Source organism: Tyto alba, unplaced genomic scaffold, assembly GCF_018691265.1.
Source record: "Tyto alba isolate M040663 unplaced genomic scaffold, T.alba_DEE_v4.0 Super-Scaffold_15, whole genome shotgun sequence".
Taxonomy (NCBI): Eukaryota; Metazoa; Chordata; class Aves; order Strigiformes; family Tytonidae; genus Tyto; species Tyto alba.
This window is the reverse complement of record NW_024881277.1, coordinates 5,903,570-5,918,703: the sequence shown is the minus strand read 5'-3', so window position 1 is coordinate 5,918,703 and position 15,134 is coordinate 5,903,570. Positions and strand designations below refer to the sequence as shown.

General features: G+C 51.3%; 1 protein-coding gene across 1 annotated transcript; it reads left to right on the top strand.

Annotated features, from left to right (window-relative positions):
• The first annotated feature begins 7,674 nt into the window (after nucleotides 1-7,674).
• LOC122153041 (olfactory receptor 14J1-like) lies at nucleotides 7,675-8,610 on the top strand. The gene has a single exon (XM_042789164.1). It carries the CDS (start codon nucleotides 7,675-7,677, stop codon nucleotides 8,608-8,610), a length of 936 nt encoding a protein of 311 aa, XP_042645098.1.
• The last annotated feature ends 6,524 nt before the right edge of the window (nucleotides 8,611-15,134 follow it).

The following is a 15,134-nucleotide window of genomic DNA, read 5'->3' as shown; positions in this document are numbered from 1 at the left end:
CAGGGGGTACCAGGGAAGCCCTGCTCGGGAGCAGTTCCTCCTCCTCCTCCTCCTCCTCCTCCTCCTCCTCCTCCTCCAGGCAGGAGGCAGATTCCTGGTGGCTCTGCTGCCTTCCCCAGATCCCTCCCCGAGCTGCAGCTGCATTGCCCTGCACCCCCAGACTTACTGTGGCCAGGGCCCTGACGCTTTCTCCTCCTCGGAGCTCTCAGCAGCCTCCCAGCCCAGGCTGCCTTGAAGCTGTGTGTGCCTCGCTGCTCTGCCCTGGGTGCCTGCAGGCAGTGCCCTCAGCCCTGCTGCGCTTTGCAGAGGAGCTGCTCCTGGGCAGAGCTGTCTCTCTGCAGCGCTGCCCACTTGCCAGAAGCTCCCTGCGGCCCAGGAGCCCGGCCCAGCTCAGCACCACAGCAACAGCCCAAGGCACTTTAATGACCCTTCACGAGGGTTTGGTGCCAACTCCATGAACCTCAGACACAGAGAACCTGAAGAAACCTCTGATGAAGTCAAAGTTATATTCAAACTCCCAAGTTTCCTGCACTGTTAATAGCTCCCACTGAGGAACACTGTTGACAAAGCCTCCTCAGGGTCTTGTTAGAGCAGAAATCTGGAGGCAGGGATGACAACTCAGAAACAAAAAGGGAAAGGTGGCTCTGATGCTCAAGTAAACCTGAATGTGTTGCATTAAGCCAAAGTTCCAAGTCCTAAGACCATTAACCAAATGGCCAAGCCACCACCCCCAGCCCCTGGGAAGGGAGATCCTGTCCCTCCCACATTCCTCAGGGCTCTTCCTGGGGTAGGGGCTATGGAGATGTGCACCTCCCAGGCTCCTGAGGATGCACAAGGAAGCCATGAGGCCCCCGTGCTGCAAGGGACTGTGCCTCCTCACAGGCATCAGTGGCAGAGACAACAGCCAAAGAAAGCCAAAATGATGATGGGGTTGACTTTACTGGGGTCTTTCAGCTTTCCCACAGCCCTCTGTCATCTCCACCACAGGCTGTCCTATGGGGTTGAATGCCCTGCGCCTCTTTCCCTGCAGGCTGTCCTCATCCCCCCAGCTTTCTCCCCTGGAGAATCTCAGGGGAGAAATCCCCTGTCCTCATCTCCCCCAGCCTTACAGCCATGAGGCCCCAGTGCTGTAAGGATTAGGTGTCTCCTGGTAGGCCTGCAGTTGATTTCTTGAAGGCTGGGTACATCCACCGTGCTTACCAGCCTTGCTCTCACTTGACCATCTTCCTACCCTTACTGATATCTCTCTGTCCTCACGGGCTGTTGGTTGGAATGCAAAGCTTTGGCTAATCCAGACTCTTTCTGGGTGGCCTACTGTACTGCACTTGGAGGGATGCTTCATGTAACTCAACGTGACATGAAATCCTCATGTCCAGTCTCTACTTCAAAAGCTTCACTATGTACCATACTTTCTTTCTCATTTGTTTCTCAATTTAGGGAAAAACCTCCACCATCTCTGAAACCACACTTCAACCCATGTCAGGATAGTCTGGGTGGCCATGCTCATCCGAGTGCAGACCTGTATGCAGGTGGCCTTGTTTGTGGCCAGCATGCACCGCTGTCTTGTATGGTGTCCTCGTAGTGCCCAGGCCCTTCTCCTCAGGGTCCCTGCTCAGCTACTCAGGTCCAAGCCTGCCCTGAGAAATGAGGAGATTATTCTTCCTCCTAATGCAGGACTGGACACTTCTTGTAAACTTCAAGAGGTTTCTGTTGGCCGGAATCCCAGAGTTTCTCAGGTTTCCCTGGGCTGAAGCTCCACTTGGTCAGCTGTTAGTGCCTCTGTGCAGATAGCTCACCTTGATGGTGGTGATGTCTCTCACGTAATAACAGCCTGAGGAGCTGCAGGGCTCTACAGCCCCAGGTAGGAATTACCATCAACACAAGCTTCAAAACACCAAATGAGATCACAAAACAAGCAAAGTCAGGGTCAGTGGAGAAAGGGTAAATGACAGTTGGGCTGTTTGTATGTTAGACCATGTTAGTGGAAAATATATACCTGTATAGAGACTGAAACGATAAGGATCTCTCCAGAAGCTGGTTTTAGGCCCTCCAGCTGTCTGGGACCTGGATCCAGGATTCCCTCATCCCCCCAGTTCCTCCACGCACAGACAAGCACATGCACACGCAAATGACTCTCTCCAGCACAGAATCACAGAACCACTGAGCCTGGAATGCAGTCAGCTTCCACCTCCACTGTACTTCCTGTTCTTCATGCTTGGTTTCTGTCAGGAGCTCCTTTTTCATCCATGCCATCTTCCTGCCACCTTTTCTTGACTTCTTACAAGTCTGTGTGGACTGATCTGGAGTGTGACGTGGAGATCATTAACCATCAAACAGCTCTCTGCACACCTTTCCTCTTCAGGGCTGTATCCCATGGGATTCTTCCAAGCAGGTCCTTCAGCAGGTCAAAGCCTGCTCTCCTGATGTCCCGCCCCTTGCTTTCTTCCTTTCTCTCAGCATCCTACACTCTACTTTCTCACCCTTGATTGTTACAGCCCTGAGCAGCTCTTCCTTGTTTGCAAGTATCAAGTCCTGCTGCAGGGCCCCTCACCTCACTGGCTGGTCAGTCACCCTTGTCAGGAAGATGGCACCAGTGAGCTCCAAAATCCTCCTGGGAGGCTTGCACCTCTTCATCAGAGGCAGCTGTGACAGTTTCAGTCTGACATGAGGTCCGGGGCCTGCAGGCATGAAGCTCCTTCCAATTGTCTGAAGAAGGCCTCATCTACCTGATCAAGAGGTCTGGAGCAGAAATCCACCCATCCTCCCACAGTGCTGCCCATGTTGTTCTGCCCTCTGATCCTGGCCTATCAGCTCTCAGCTAACTCATCGTCAGTCCCCAGGCAGAGCTCCATGCATTCCTGATGCTCTCTTACATAAAGGACAACCTCCCCTCCAGATCCAGACCTGTGGCCTTATCAATACCTGACTGCAAGACCCCAAATTTTCTCCAGGTTGTGCTTTGGGCCCCTTTCTCCCTCAAGCAACCAACTCACATAACCTCTGGCCTCACCAGGGTCTAGTCCAGATGTTGGGTCTCTAAATACCTGGCTCCCAGGACTCTCCTACTTGCTGGTTAATCTGGTTGGATGTGCACTAGTGGTTCCACCCACTGACATACCCACCAACATGACACATGCACACAGCCTGATCTCTCCAGTTGCTGGCCCTGAAGGTGCATGAGCCCCTTTGACTCATGCTTCCCACTCCAAGGATGGGCCCTTGGACCTCTATCCGTACCAAGAGCAGACATCTCCTCACCCCAGAAAGTTGTGGAGGATGGAATTTCATAAGAAGACAGGACAGACTTTCAGTTGCATGGTGTGCCTAAACCAGTATACTGACCAGCCACACGTGACCAGCTCCTTTCATCCCCTTTTCCCCCTGTTTTCTGATGCTTCTTTCTCCCCAAACCACCTTGGTCCTTCCCTTTCCCTGCATTTGGTTCTTTCCTAGGCATGCCACAGCAAGCCTGGCACAATCCCCAGTGCTCTCTCTGGCATCCCATAAGGACTCTCAGACCCACAGAGGCAGAAACCCCCACCCTCAGTCGGCAAGGTCACCCTGGGAGGCTCCTCCGTTTGACCCACTTGTTGAATGTCACACCCAGATATTTTGGACCTCTCTGTGAACGAGTACTTTTCACTTTGGGTTTTAAATTGTTTCTCTGAAAACTGGGTGATTCTGGTCCTAAGAAATGGAAATTATTTTTGTTTGTGGAAGTTCTACAGATTAGGTCAGATAAAAATGTCCATGGATGTTATATGTGAAAAGGAGCACAGTTTGTCTGACCATGACCAAGTCCTGATGACATCGACTCCACGAGGCATTTACTGGCACTGATCACACATGAGAAGGACCATAACATGCATCTATCCCAATTACTTGGTAAATCCTCTTCAGTCCCGTCCACCTCTGTTTCTGTGTTCCCTCCCTCAAAGTCTTTGTCATGTACACAAGCCCCAGTGAAAAAGATTTTAAAGAGTCGGAAGTGCAAGCCAGGCTGACAATAACCATTTTTCAGTGGTTAAAACACACTGAATATGTCAAGCAGCAGTCATACCCTGAGATTAAAGACACCCTGGAGTATTAGAGAGCACATCATAGGAAGGATGACCAGGCACCTGTATTGGGCTTACATGGCAAGGTTTTTTGGTAGCGGCGGGGAGAGGGGCATGCAAGGGTGACTTCTGTGAGAAGATGCCAAAAGCAGCTCCATCATGTCAGATGTGGGGTGCATGGGGTGAGCTGAGTCCTGCTTGAGCCCAAGGGCTTCCAGCTCTGGATGAGATGCCCACATTGCCTCAGCTGTATTCCTGCCCTGCACAGGGGAAACAAATTCCTTCTTTATCCCTCCCTATGCATCCTTTTTTTGGTTTTGGACAGGAAAATTAGATTTTCCAGACAGACGCACTGACAGCTTTATCAGGCCAGACCATGTTTTAATTAGTTTCTCTCCACTGTTGGGAGAGGTACATTGGTGATGACTTCAGCTGACTTCAGAGAACATTCCCCAGGGGTGGCCCCGCTGCTTTTTGGGAGCTGTCAGCCCTCGAGCACCAGGGATCTCTCAAGGGACAGCAGCGGGGTAGAGAAAGTTGTGCCTTGGGATGGGCCGGGCTCCAGTGGCAGGAGGAGCTGATGGCAAGTGGGAAGCACTGGAGAGAGACAGCTCTGCCCGGGAGCAGCATCTCTGCGGAGCACGGCAGGGCTGAGGGCACTGCCCACGGGTGACAAGGGGAGAGGAGAGAAGTGAGAGGGATGTAAGACAGTGTGGAGTGGGAGGATGCTAAGAGTTCACTGGGGGACAAATCATCACAGCTCCTAACACGGTAAGTCTCTGGCTGCCGGTGGGAACTGGAAGAGTCTCTGGGAGGGTCCTTCTAGAGCTGGCACATGCCAGGGCTGATGCTCTCTGGAGCAGTGATTATCTGCCAAACAGCTGGGGGGACGGGGCATGTCATCTCCCTTTTCCTGGGCACGGCTGCAGGAGCGTGAAGCTGGGTGTGCAGCCAGAGGCACCCCGGGCTGTCCTTCATCACAATCACCCCTGGTAGGGCAGGGTCATTGTGCTGTTGAGGGGGTGAGGCGTGGGTCAGGGCTGCCCACAGCTCCTGCTGACAGCCTGGACAGCTCTAGGGGGGAAACTTGCAAGAGAGAAAAAAGGGAGGCTTCACCTGCAAGGGAAGGAGCCTGTGCTTTCAGTTTGCTACTCTGGGTTGGCTGGGTGAGCATTGAGAGATGGGAATGACTCTCACTGGTTTGGAGAAGGTACTGACAATGCAGATCTGTTTCACTGAGAGGTGAATGAGTCTGGGAGCATCAGAGCAATGCCCCACAGCTTACAGATCACCACCACCACCAGCAACAGGCTTGGCAGGTTTTCTCTGCCATTCCTACCTGAATTTTGAAGCACAGAGAAGGTCCTGGGCAGTGCCCTGCCCCAGGAGGTGTCTGCAGGGCAGAGCTGAGTACCCAACAGCTGGGATGGGGTCTGTGCGTGCAGGAGATGGGAACCAAGAAACCAGGCTGCCAGCAGGCACAGCTCCAGGCAGCAGAGACGTGGGCAGGGAGTGAGATTTTTATCAGAAATCCTGTTTCAGGGGATCTACTAGCAGCTCCAGTGATCCCCTGCAACACAGGTCCCTTCCCCTGATGTTGGAAAATGGGTGAAAAAAAAACAGTTGTTTAGGGTAGCATAAGAACTTAAGCAATCAGCCAAACACCTGCAACACGTTGTCTGTCGCACAGAGGTCCGTGAGCTAGGCAACTGTGATAAACACCTCGTGGGGAATGTCTAAATGGAGAGGCTCTGTGTGTAAATTGGCAGACTCCTAATGAGAAGCCCTTGTCCTTGGAGATTAAGATGCTCTGAAAAAGAATGAACTAGATGAAGCTAGGTTGGAGATAAGAAGTGCATACATAAACCAATGAAGTCCAATTCCAATATATAGGAAATGTTCAAGAAGGGCTCCTCTCCAAACACCACCAGAGACCGCTAGAGACCACCAATGACCCCCATGGAAGCCCCTCGGGGACATAAACTGCATGCCTAATAACTATGTATATAAAATAATGAGTTTTAGGAAATTTGATGAATATGTATGTAACACAGGGATATAAGCTACTGTAATGTAGGGTGGATATATCAGATGGAATGATTCCCTCATGTCCCCAGCCACATAAAGTAATGCCTGCTCGTTAATGCTAAACCCAGCACTAAGGAGTTTTAATTCCTGATTTCTGTCACACTGACATCTCTCCCCTTCTCTCTCCCACCCAGCAGAGCCTCTGCCCTCACAGCCATGGAGTCCAGGCCACCAGCAGCCTTCTCACCCCCCTGAGCGCCAAGAAGAGGTGAAGGGCATCTCTCCTGCCCCGTGCCCGTGCAGCACAGGGGCTGAGGGTGACTGCCCTGCGGTGTCACCGGCTGGGAGGTGGTGGGCAGAGCTGGGACAGGGGAAGGCTGTCCCAAATGCCTGGCTGTCTCTCTGCTGGCCTCTCCCAGCTGGGCCATTCCGACATGTCTGCTCGTCTCTCCTCGCGCCTGTGCCGCTCCTGCTGCAGCTTTCAGGCACTCTGGGGGTGGGAGGTCCAGCTGAAGGGTCAGCACGGAGCTCGTGGGCCCTCCCACGCAGACGTGTCCATGGGAACCCGGTGTCCCAGCTCTCCTCGGAGCTGTGGGGCTCTGGGCCGTGCAGCCCGTGCGGGTGGGGACTGAGCTGACTTCAGGAGATGCCACCATGAGGACACTTGGTGACTCCTTGGGGTGTCCTTCCAAGCTGGGAGCCACCGTGCAGACAGCAAATCTCTCCCCCAGCATTTGTGTGCAAAACCCAATGGGGAAACCCCGAGATGCTACAAGCAGGGAAAGGGTGATTGGTTGGGAAAATGAACTCTGTGTCCTTGGCAAGGAGTGGGGTGCTGAGACCTTGTGAAGGTTCCTGGTGGCAAGGTGAAATACTTAGTGATCTGCCGTGGATCCCTCTGCTCTCAGCGGGGTCTGATTGCTTCTCTGGGTACCTCAGGAGTGCAATCCCCCTCCATTTCAAGGGGCAGACACAGGGCAGCTCAGAACAAGGCAAACGGACAGACCAGCTCGCCTGCCCCTGCGCTAAGCCACAGCAAATCCTTTTGCCTCCCAAGACTTGTGGCTGCTCAGCCGGAGCACAGCAGAGGTGCTCAGCATTTATGATTTCAGAGAAGAATGCCCAGAGGAGATGGGGCTGGGGTGGGGTTGGTGGTGTGGTAGGGTAGATCTTTCTGAAAGAAAAAAACAGAAACAAAAGCATGAATTTCCTTGATGCAGTCAAGTTTGCTTGGGATTGGGGGTGGAGATGCTGTCAAGCCCTTTGATGATGAGAGGGAATTCACCTGAGAAAATCTATCAGACCTGGCCCCTATGTACCCCCTGCTCCCAGGCAGAGCCTGGCCTAGAGCATGTCCAACACATCTGGGAGCCCACGGGCCCTGCTCTTCACAGCACCCCTAGCCAGCACAAACCAGAGCAACAGCCAGGGAGCTGCACAAAGGTCCTGCCATGCAGGAGAAAGGGAGGGGGCCTGAGGTGGGGTCATGAATGTGTGAGAGAAGTCATAGGTTTTACCCAGAGAAGTCTGTCCTCACTTGTCACTGTCTTTTCCCTCTTGTACAGGCCCCCGGGTTCATAGGGAGACCATGTCCAACAGCAGCTCCATCACCCAGTTCCTCCTCCTGGCATTTGCAGACAGACGGGAGCTGCAGCTCCTGCACTTCTGGCTCTTCCTGGGCATCTACCTGGCTGCCCTCCTGGGCAACGGCCTCATCATCACAGCCATCGCCTGCGACCACCACCTCCACACCCCCATGTACTTCTTCCTCCTCAACCTCTCCCTCCTCGACCTGTGCACCATCTCCACCACTCTCCCCAATTCCATGGCCAATTCCTCCCAGGATACCAGGGCTATCTCCTACCAAGTTTGTGCTGTCCAGGTCTTTTTCTTTGTATTTTTCCTTGGAGGAGAGTGTGCTCTTCTGACGATCATGGCCTGTGACCGCTACGTTGCCATCTGCCAACCCCTGCACTATGGGACCTTCCTGGGCAGCAGAGCTTGTGTCCACATGGCAGCAGCTGGTTGGGGCACTGGGTTCCTCTATGCCACACTGCACACTGCCAACACATTTTCTCTACCACTCTGCCATGGCAATGTGGTGGACCAGTTCTTCTGTGAAATTCCCCAGATCCTCAAGCTCTCCTGCTCAGGCTCCTACCTCAGGGAAGTTGGACTAATTATTGTTACTGCATTATTAATCTTTGCTTGGTTTGTTTTCATTGTGATGTCCTATGTGCAGATATTCAGGGCTGTGTTGAGGATCCCCTCTGAGCAGGGACGGCACAAGGCCTTCTCCACATGCCTCCCTCACCTGGCCGTGGTCTCCCTGTTCATCAGCACTGCATTTTTTGCCTACCTGAAGCCCCCCTCCATCTCGTCCCCATCCCTGGATCTGGTGGTGGCTGTTCTGTACTCAGTGGTACCTCCAGTTTTGAACCCCTTCATCTACAGTATGAGGAACAGGGAGCTCAAAGATGCGGTGAAGGAATTGATCCAACGCACCTTGTTCCACCAGCAGTAACCTGCCTCACCTTCTCTGCAGAGTACCCAGAGCTTGGCTTGTACCAGAGCTGTGATTTTATTTTTTCCTTAATTATTATCATAAGAGGTAACTGCTTGGCTTCATACCACATCTCTAGGTGCTTCATCTGTTGTGTCTGACCCTTTCACAAATGCCCTGAACTCTCTACCAGATCCGGCCTCCCTGAGAGCATCTCAGCAATAAAAGGGTCTCCTGCATGCAGTGCCTGTAGGCTGGGTTGTCCTAACTAAGCTGCTGCCAAGAATAAGCCCAAGGAATTGGATTTTTAAAAATGTTTTTTCTCATTATTTTCTGACTGCGCTGTGGGTGATAAATTAGTGGCAATTTTGAGATCTATTGGACACCAAGTGGTGCTTTTAAAGACTATTATTGGTGTCCAGGGGCTGTGTAGATGCTGCAGGAGCTCTCCATTATCTCTTTAGGCAGCCACATGTATAGAAGGGTTGACAGCATATAGTGTTCCCTGTGGAAAGGAGTCTGGAGGCATCAAGAAAGAATGGGCATTCTCTATGTGTCCTGGGGTGGGCAGTGAATGGACACTCAGGAGATGAGACACCCCTCAAAGTTGAAACTCATCCAGAGTAAAGCATTAATCCAGACACCCACAAGCCATGACCCTGCAGTTCAGTGTGAGCCAGTGAAAATGCAGCAGGCACGGGGAAAGGAGACTGGAGAAATGTGAAAGCTGCTCGATGAGCCCCAGGGAAGGGGGTCTCCTGCTGTCCTGGGCAGCAGGGCTGGTGGGGAGGCAGAGGCAGGACAAAAGCAGCTAGTATGGTTGCTAGTAAAGGTGCAGAGGGCCTGGATGAGGTGCAGGGGTCCTTGCTGGGGTTCAGGAAGCCCCAGGAGGGTGCAGGGGGCCCAGACAGATTTCAGGGAGTGTTCTTGTTGTGCAGAGTGTCTTGTTGGGGTGCAGGGTGTTCAGACAGGGTTCAAGGAGGCAGACAGGCTGCATGGGGTCTTGGTGAGGTGCAGGGTGTTCAGACAGGGAACAGGGAGGCCAGGCAGCTTGCAGCGGGTCTAGTTGGTGTGTAGGGGGTTCAGACAGGGTGCAGGGGAATTTATTGGGCTGCAGGTTGTTCAGACAGGTTTCAGGGGGTGCAAGCAGGGTGCAGGGGGTTCTGATTGTGGTGCAGGGGGTCTAGGTGAGATGCAGGGGGGGCAGACATGGTTCAGGGGGGCCTTGTTCTGTTGCAGGGGGGCCACAGAGGGTGCCAGGTCCCAGAAAGGGTGCATGGGGTCTTGTTGTGGTGCAGGGGGTCTGGTAGGAATGGAGGGTGTTCAGGCAAGGTGCAGAGCGTTGTTGTTGGGGTGCAGGGGGTCTGGTTTGGATGCAGGTTGTTTGGACAGGGTGCACTGGATCTGTTTGTGGTGCATGGGGTCTGTTTGAGGAGTGGGGGGTCTCGTTGGGGTTCAGACAGTTTCAGGGAGTCCAGGCAAAGTGCAGGGGGTCTCGTTGGTCTCTAGGGGGTTCAGTCAGGGTGCAGGGGGTTCAGACAGGGTTCAGGGAGTCCAGGAAATGTGCAGGGGCTTCTGTTTGGGAAGCAGGTGACCCAGACACGTTCCAGGGGTTCTGCTTGAGGTGCAGGGGTTTCAGACAGAGTTCAGGGGGTCCAGGTAAGGTGCGGGGAGTTCTGGTTGGCAAGCAGGGAGCCCAGACAGGGTTCAGGGGGTCTTATTGTGATTCAGGGGCTTCAGACAGTGTTCGGGGGGTCCAAGAAAGGTGCAGGGGGCTCTGGTTGTGATGCAGGGGGCCCAGACAGGGTGCAGGGGCTCTTGTTGGGGTGCTGGGTTTTTAGACAGGATTCAGGTGGATATGGTTGTGCTTCAGGTGACCTGGTTGAGATACAGGGAGCCTGGACAGGGTGCAGGGGGTTCAGACAAGTTTCAGGGCCTCCAGGCAAGTTGCTGTGTTTTTTTTTTGGGGTGCAGGTGGTTCAGATAGGGTTCAGGGAGTCCAGGCAAGAATCAGGGGGTCTGATTGGGGTTCAGGGGATCCGGGCAAGGTGCAGGGGTTTCTGGTTAGGGTGCAGGGGATCTGGTTGGGATCCAGGGGGTCATGTTGGCATGCAGGGAGTCCAGACAAGTTGCAGGGGGTTCTGGTTGGGGTTCAGGGGGTTTGGTTGAGGTACAGGGTCTTCAGACAGGGTTCAGAGTGTCCAGTCAAGGTGCACGGGGTCCTGGTCGGTTTGCAGGGGGTCTGTTTGTGATGCAAAGGGCCCAGACACAGTGCAGGGGGTATTGTGGTATAGGGGGTTCAGACAGTGTTCAGGGGGTTCTGTTTGGGATGCAGGGGATGTGTGTGGGGTGCAGGGTGTCCAGGCAAGTTGCAGGGGGTTCTGGTTGGGGTCCAGGGGGTCTGTTTTGGAATCAGGGGACCCTGACAGGGTTCAGGGGTTCTTGTTGGTGTGCAGGGGTTTCAGACAGGGTTCAGGGTGTCCAGGCAAGGTGCATGGGATACTTTCTGGGGTGCAGGGGATATGGTTGGGATGCAGGGAGCCCAGACAGGGTGCAGGGGGTCTTGTTGTGGTGCAGGGGGTTCAGACAGGGTTGTTGGGAATCAGGCATTCTCTTTATTACAGCGCTGGGTCCACAGGGGATCACTCCACCTAGCATGCATGCCCTAGAATAAAAGCCCATTCTTTGCGTACCTTAAGGACATTAATATTCACACATTTTCTGATAAGTGTCCACCTCTCTGCCTATCTACTACATTTATGTAATGCTGGTGTTGTAAAATTACACTACACATGCGCAGGGGTCTCGGGAGGTCGCCAGTGGTTGTTTGGGGAGTTAGCACCCCGCTCCTTTTTCTCTTTGATGGGTAGGAGTCTTCTGAGGGCAATTTCTTCTCCTTGGATGTTTTCCAACTCTGTTGTCCAGCCAAGCTGTGCTTCCTTATCAGTTTGGTGTCACTTCACCTTAATTTAACCGGAGGCGATCACAGAACCTTTATGACTCGCTGGGATCCCAGTCTGGTTCATAACACCAAGGCCACAGCCATGACCAGTCAGCGGGCAGGCCTTCAAGCAGGGCTTGTTCTTGGCCTCTTGGGTGAGAGGTACAGACACAATGCTGAACAATATTCACGTTGTATTCAGTGCACACAGGGCCGTCCCAGACACTTGGCCTGCACCCTCCCCGTGGGTGTGACAGCCCGTGATTCCTATCCACAGGGCTCCTTATGGACATCAGCAGGAAGGGTAACGTGTCCAGCCATTTAAAGACAGTCTCTACAAAAATCACTGTCAATTGCTTTTCCTCACCACAGCCTCACTGGATTCGGAGTGATGGGCACAATGACACTTTTGTTCTGTCTGTAGGGCTGTCAAAATTTTCTGCATTACCTGTCCAGTAAAAAAGGTCCCTGTCTCCATCTAGTGCGAGGGGAATACTAATCCCAGGAATTTTCTTTTTCAGCAACTTATTTTTTGCAGCAGTTGTTGCATCTGTGTGCTCACAAGGATAGGCCTCTAGTTGTCCTGAGAACACCTCTAAAACAATAAGGTCATACTCAAAATTACAGTGTTTAGGCATCTGAGTAAAATCAATTTGCAAATTTAAAATGGTCTCCGTGGTTTAGGGGGTGAAGCTATACTTTTCTTCTCCTGCTGTCCTGTATTATTCAGTTGAAAAGGTGACCTGACATTATGAAGACTGAAGAATTAGAACACTTGGCTAACAAGCTTTAACCCTCTTTACACCTTAATTTCTGACAAAATGAAAGACCCATCCTCTTGTTCAAGCTTTCAAACTCTTTGATTAAATAAAAATGCATTAAAATTATGCAAACCCTAAATTTATGTGGATTATTAAGAGATGGAAATCACATGTTAAAGTGCTTCAACTTTCTTGTTTCTGTATTAGCTTTATCTTCAGTGATACAAGCATTTTAATGGTGTAGTCATTAGCTCAGTGGCTTCACCAAAGCATTGCATTGCTCTCATCCCACCACAAAAATCATGTTGAAAATAGACAAATAACTAAAAAATACACAGAAAAGGAAAAAATGGGGCAAACCAGGCAAAACTGAGAGCCTGAAATCAGGGTGAGAGAGATGGTTTTCAAGCAATGTGAGAATGTCTCCACCTTTCCTTTGTGACCTTCTCAATAGCATCTCCATCAGAGAAAACTCTGAGCACAGAAAAGGATCCTGAGCATCCACCCCCCACCCCCAGCAGCTCTGCAGGGCTGGGTGCATTTAAGTTTCAGGTCATTGACACCCCCAGCTTCTTCATTCCTAAATACCTAATCTTAGTGCTGGCTGAGTAGTTGCTTTAGAGACTGTTCAGTCCGAGCTGAAATATTCCAAGCAAAGTTCCTGCCGCTTTGGTGAATGAGCCTGATCTCTGGCTCTTCCACAGTGGGGGAGGCACAATCTCAATGTTCCCTCAGCCCCTGCCCCCACCCTGACCCCGCCTCCACCACAAAATGTTGCTACCAGAGCTTCCTTCAACACTTAAATTCAAGGTGCAGGGAGGGATGGCATGGAAGCTGTCACCTGGCTGGTCGCAGCCCTGAATTTTTGTCAAGGGAAGGGTCATTAAGGACCCATAGAAGGGTCCCAGCTCTTTAAAATGAAACCCCATGCTCCTTGAATTGAATTGCTGACCATGAATTCTCTTGTCCGACAACTTTATTTTTACAAGCAGGATGGTAGGTGTTTGTCCAGTGGTGGGGGCCACAAGAGATTTCCACGGGATACAGTATTTGCAGAGTTAAGAGATGATTATTCCCTGAGAGTTCACAGCTTTTCTCTCTGCAACTCATTTATTCTACTCATCTCCACAAGGTTTAGATCCCTTTACATCGATGTTACTCCTCTCCAACCGTGCATTTTCCTTTACCTGAGTCTTCACAACCGTTGGAATTAAATTTGTAGACTCATAGTCTGATTATTTGGGTTTTCTCCTGCTCTATGGCCAGTATCATTTATTGATTTGTTAGCTGGGAGCGATCTGTTACTTACAGGAGGTCTTCTAGATACTGTGGTAAGCACCTCTTTTCATCCTCCAAACTACAAATCCAGGTCAGTAGGACTTCATTTTGAGCCATGTCCACCTCTTATTGCCCTTTTAATGTTCTGATAACAAATTTCAATACAATTATTCCAATAAAACCAAGGATTTACTAGCACAAGTCCCCTTTGGATGACTGGACTTTGTCCAGCCTTGCTTGGCCCCACTTATGGGAGCGACTGTGATTGAGCCCACTGCAGGGATCAGGTTCATGAGCACTGTATCAGTTCCACTTCGAATAATATATACATGCATATAAGTAATTAATCAGAAGAAAATTTTTGTAGTAACTTGATAGATTAAATAATACGCTTGCTGCCAATATTGATTGATGCTACTATTGACTGATGTTTATGTTAATATATATACTTGCCTTATTTTTACTAATTTCGTAGTAACATGAAATAAATATACTTGCTTTACTAATCATAAGTATACTTGCCTTGCTATTGGTAACTTGTTAAAATCTGTAATTTAGATTAAGAAATTAAAAAATTAGAAATTAATTATTTTAGAATAAGAAATTCAGGAAATAAAGCCTCCTTGTGTAATACGGAACCCTGCAAACCCACTGCTGTGATCACTGCACACCTGCAGGTCGGGTCACCCTTTAGGTAGTGACATTGCTGTTAGTCTTCATGCAGCAGCACAGGGCAGTGGGGGGGTCGGTCCCCATCTTTGGCCATGCATCCAGCAGCTGAAGGCAGCAGTAACTGAAGACAGCGATCCCCCAGGAGCCCTTCTGACCTTCAGTTGTGTCCCCTCCCCACATCTTGCGCACCCCCAGCCTATTCAGTGGGGTCAGACTGAGAAACAGAGAAGGCCTTGATGCTGTGCAGACACCTTCTATCAACAGCAAAATCATCGGTGTGTTATCAGCACTGGTTTTGTCACCAATACAAAGCACAGTACCTCATGGGCTGCTATGAAGAAAATTTACTTCATCCCAGCCAGATCCAGTCCATTGGGTCACTGGGTCCAGTATATTTCTAGTGGGGAAGGAGGGCTGAGGTGAAAAACCTGATCCTCCAAGGGTGAAGGGACTGGGGCAACGGCGTGGCTGTCCTGGTCTCTGTCCAAGATGTTGGGTGAGCAGAGAAGAGGAGCCGGAGCTGGAGCCAGAGGAGCAGAGCTGGAGCAGGGACTTGCTCATTCCTCTGGGGACAGGGGAGGGAGATTCAGGTGAGGATCTTGTTTTAGCCCTCAGAAAAAGGAGCTGCTCCCCTCATCCCAGCCTCTCCACCTGCCCTTGCAGCAGGAGAAGCAAAAGCTTCTCAATCAGCTGCTGCAATCCCCAGCTAGATCCTGAGACATGCCTGCCACAGGGCCTGGCCAGAGGAGGGAGGAGATGTGCATGGCTATAACCCACCTGAGCCACGCACTAGAAATGATCCATTTTTCCTTGGCTACTTGAAAGTAAACCTTCATTAGTGGCTGACATGCAAGGTTCATGCTTTTGAAATGTGTACCACAGTGAGAAAGAAC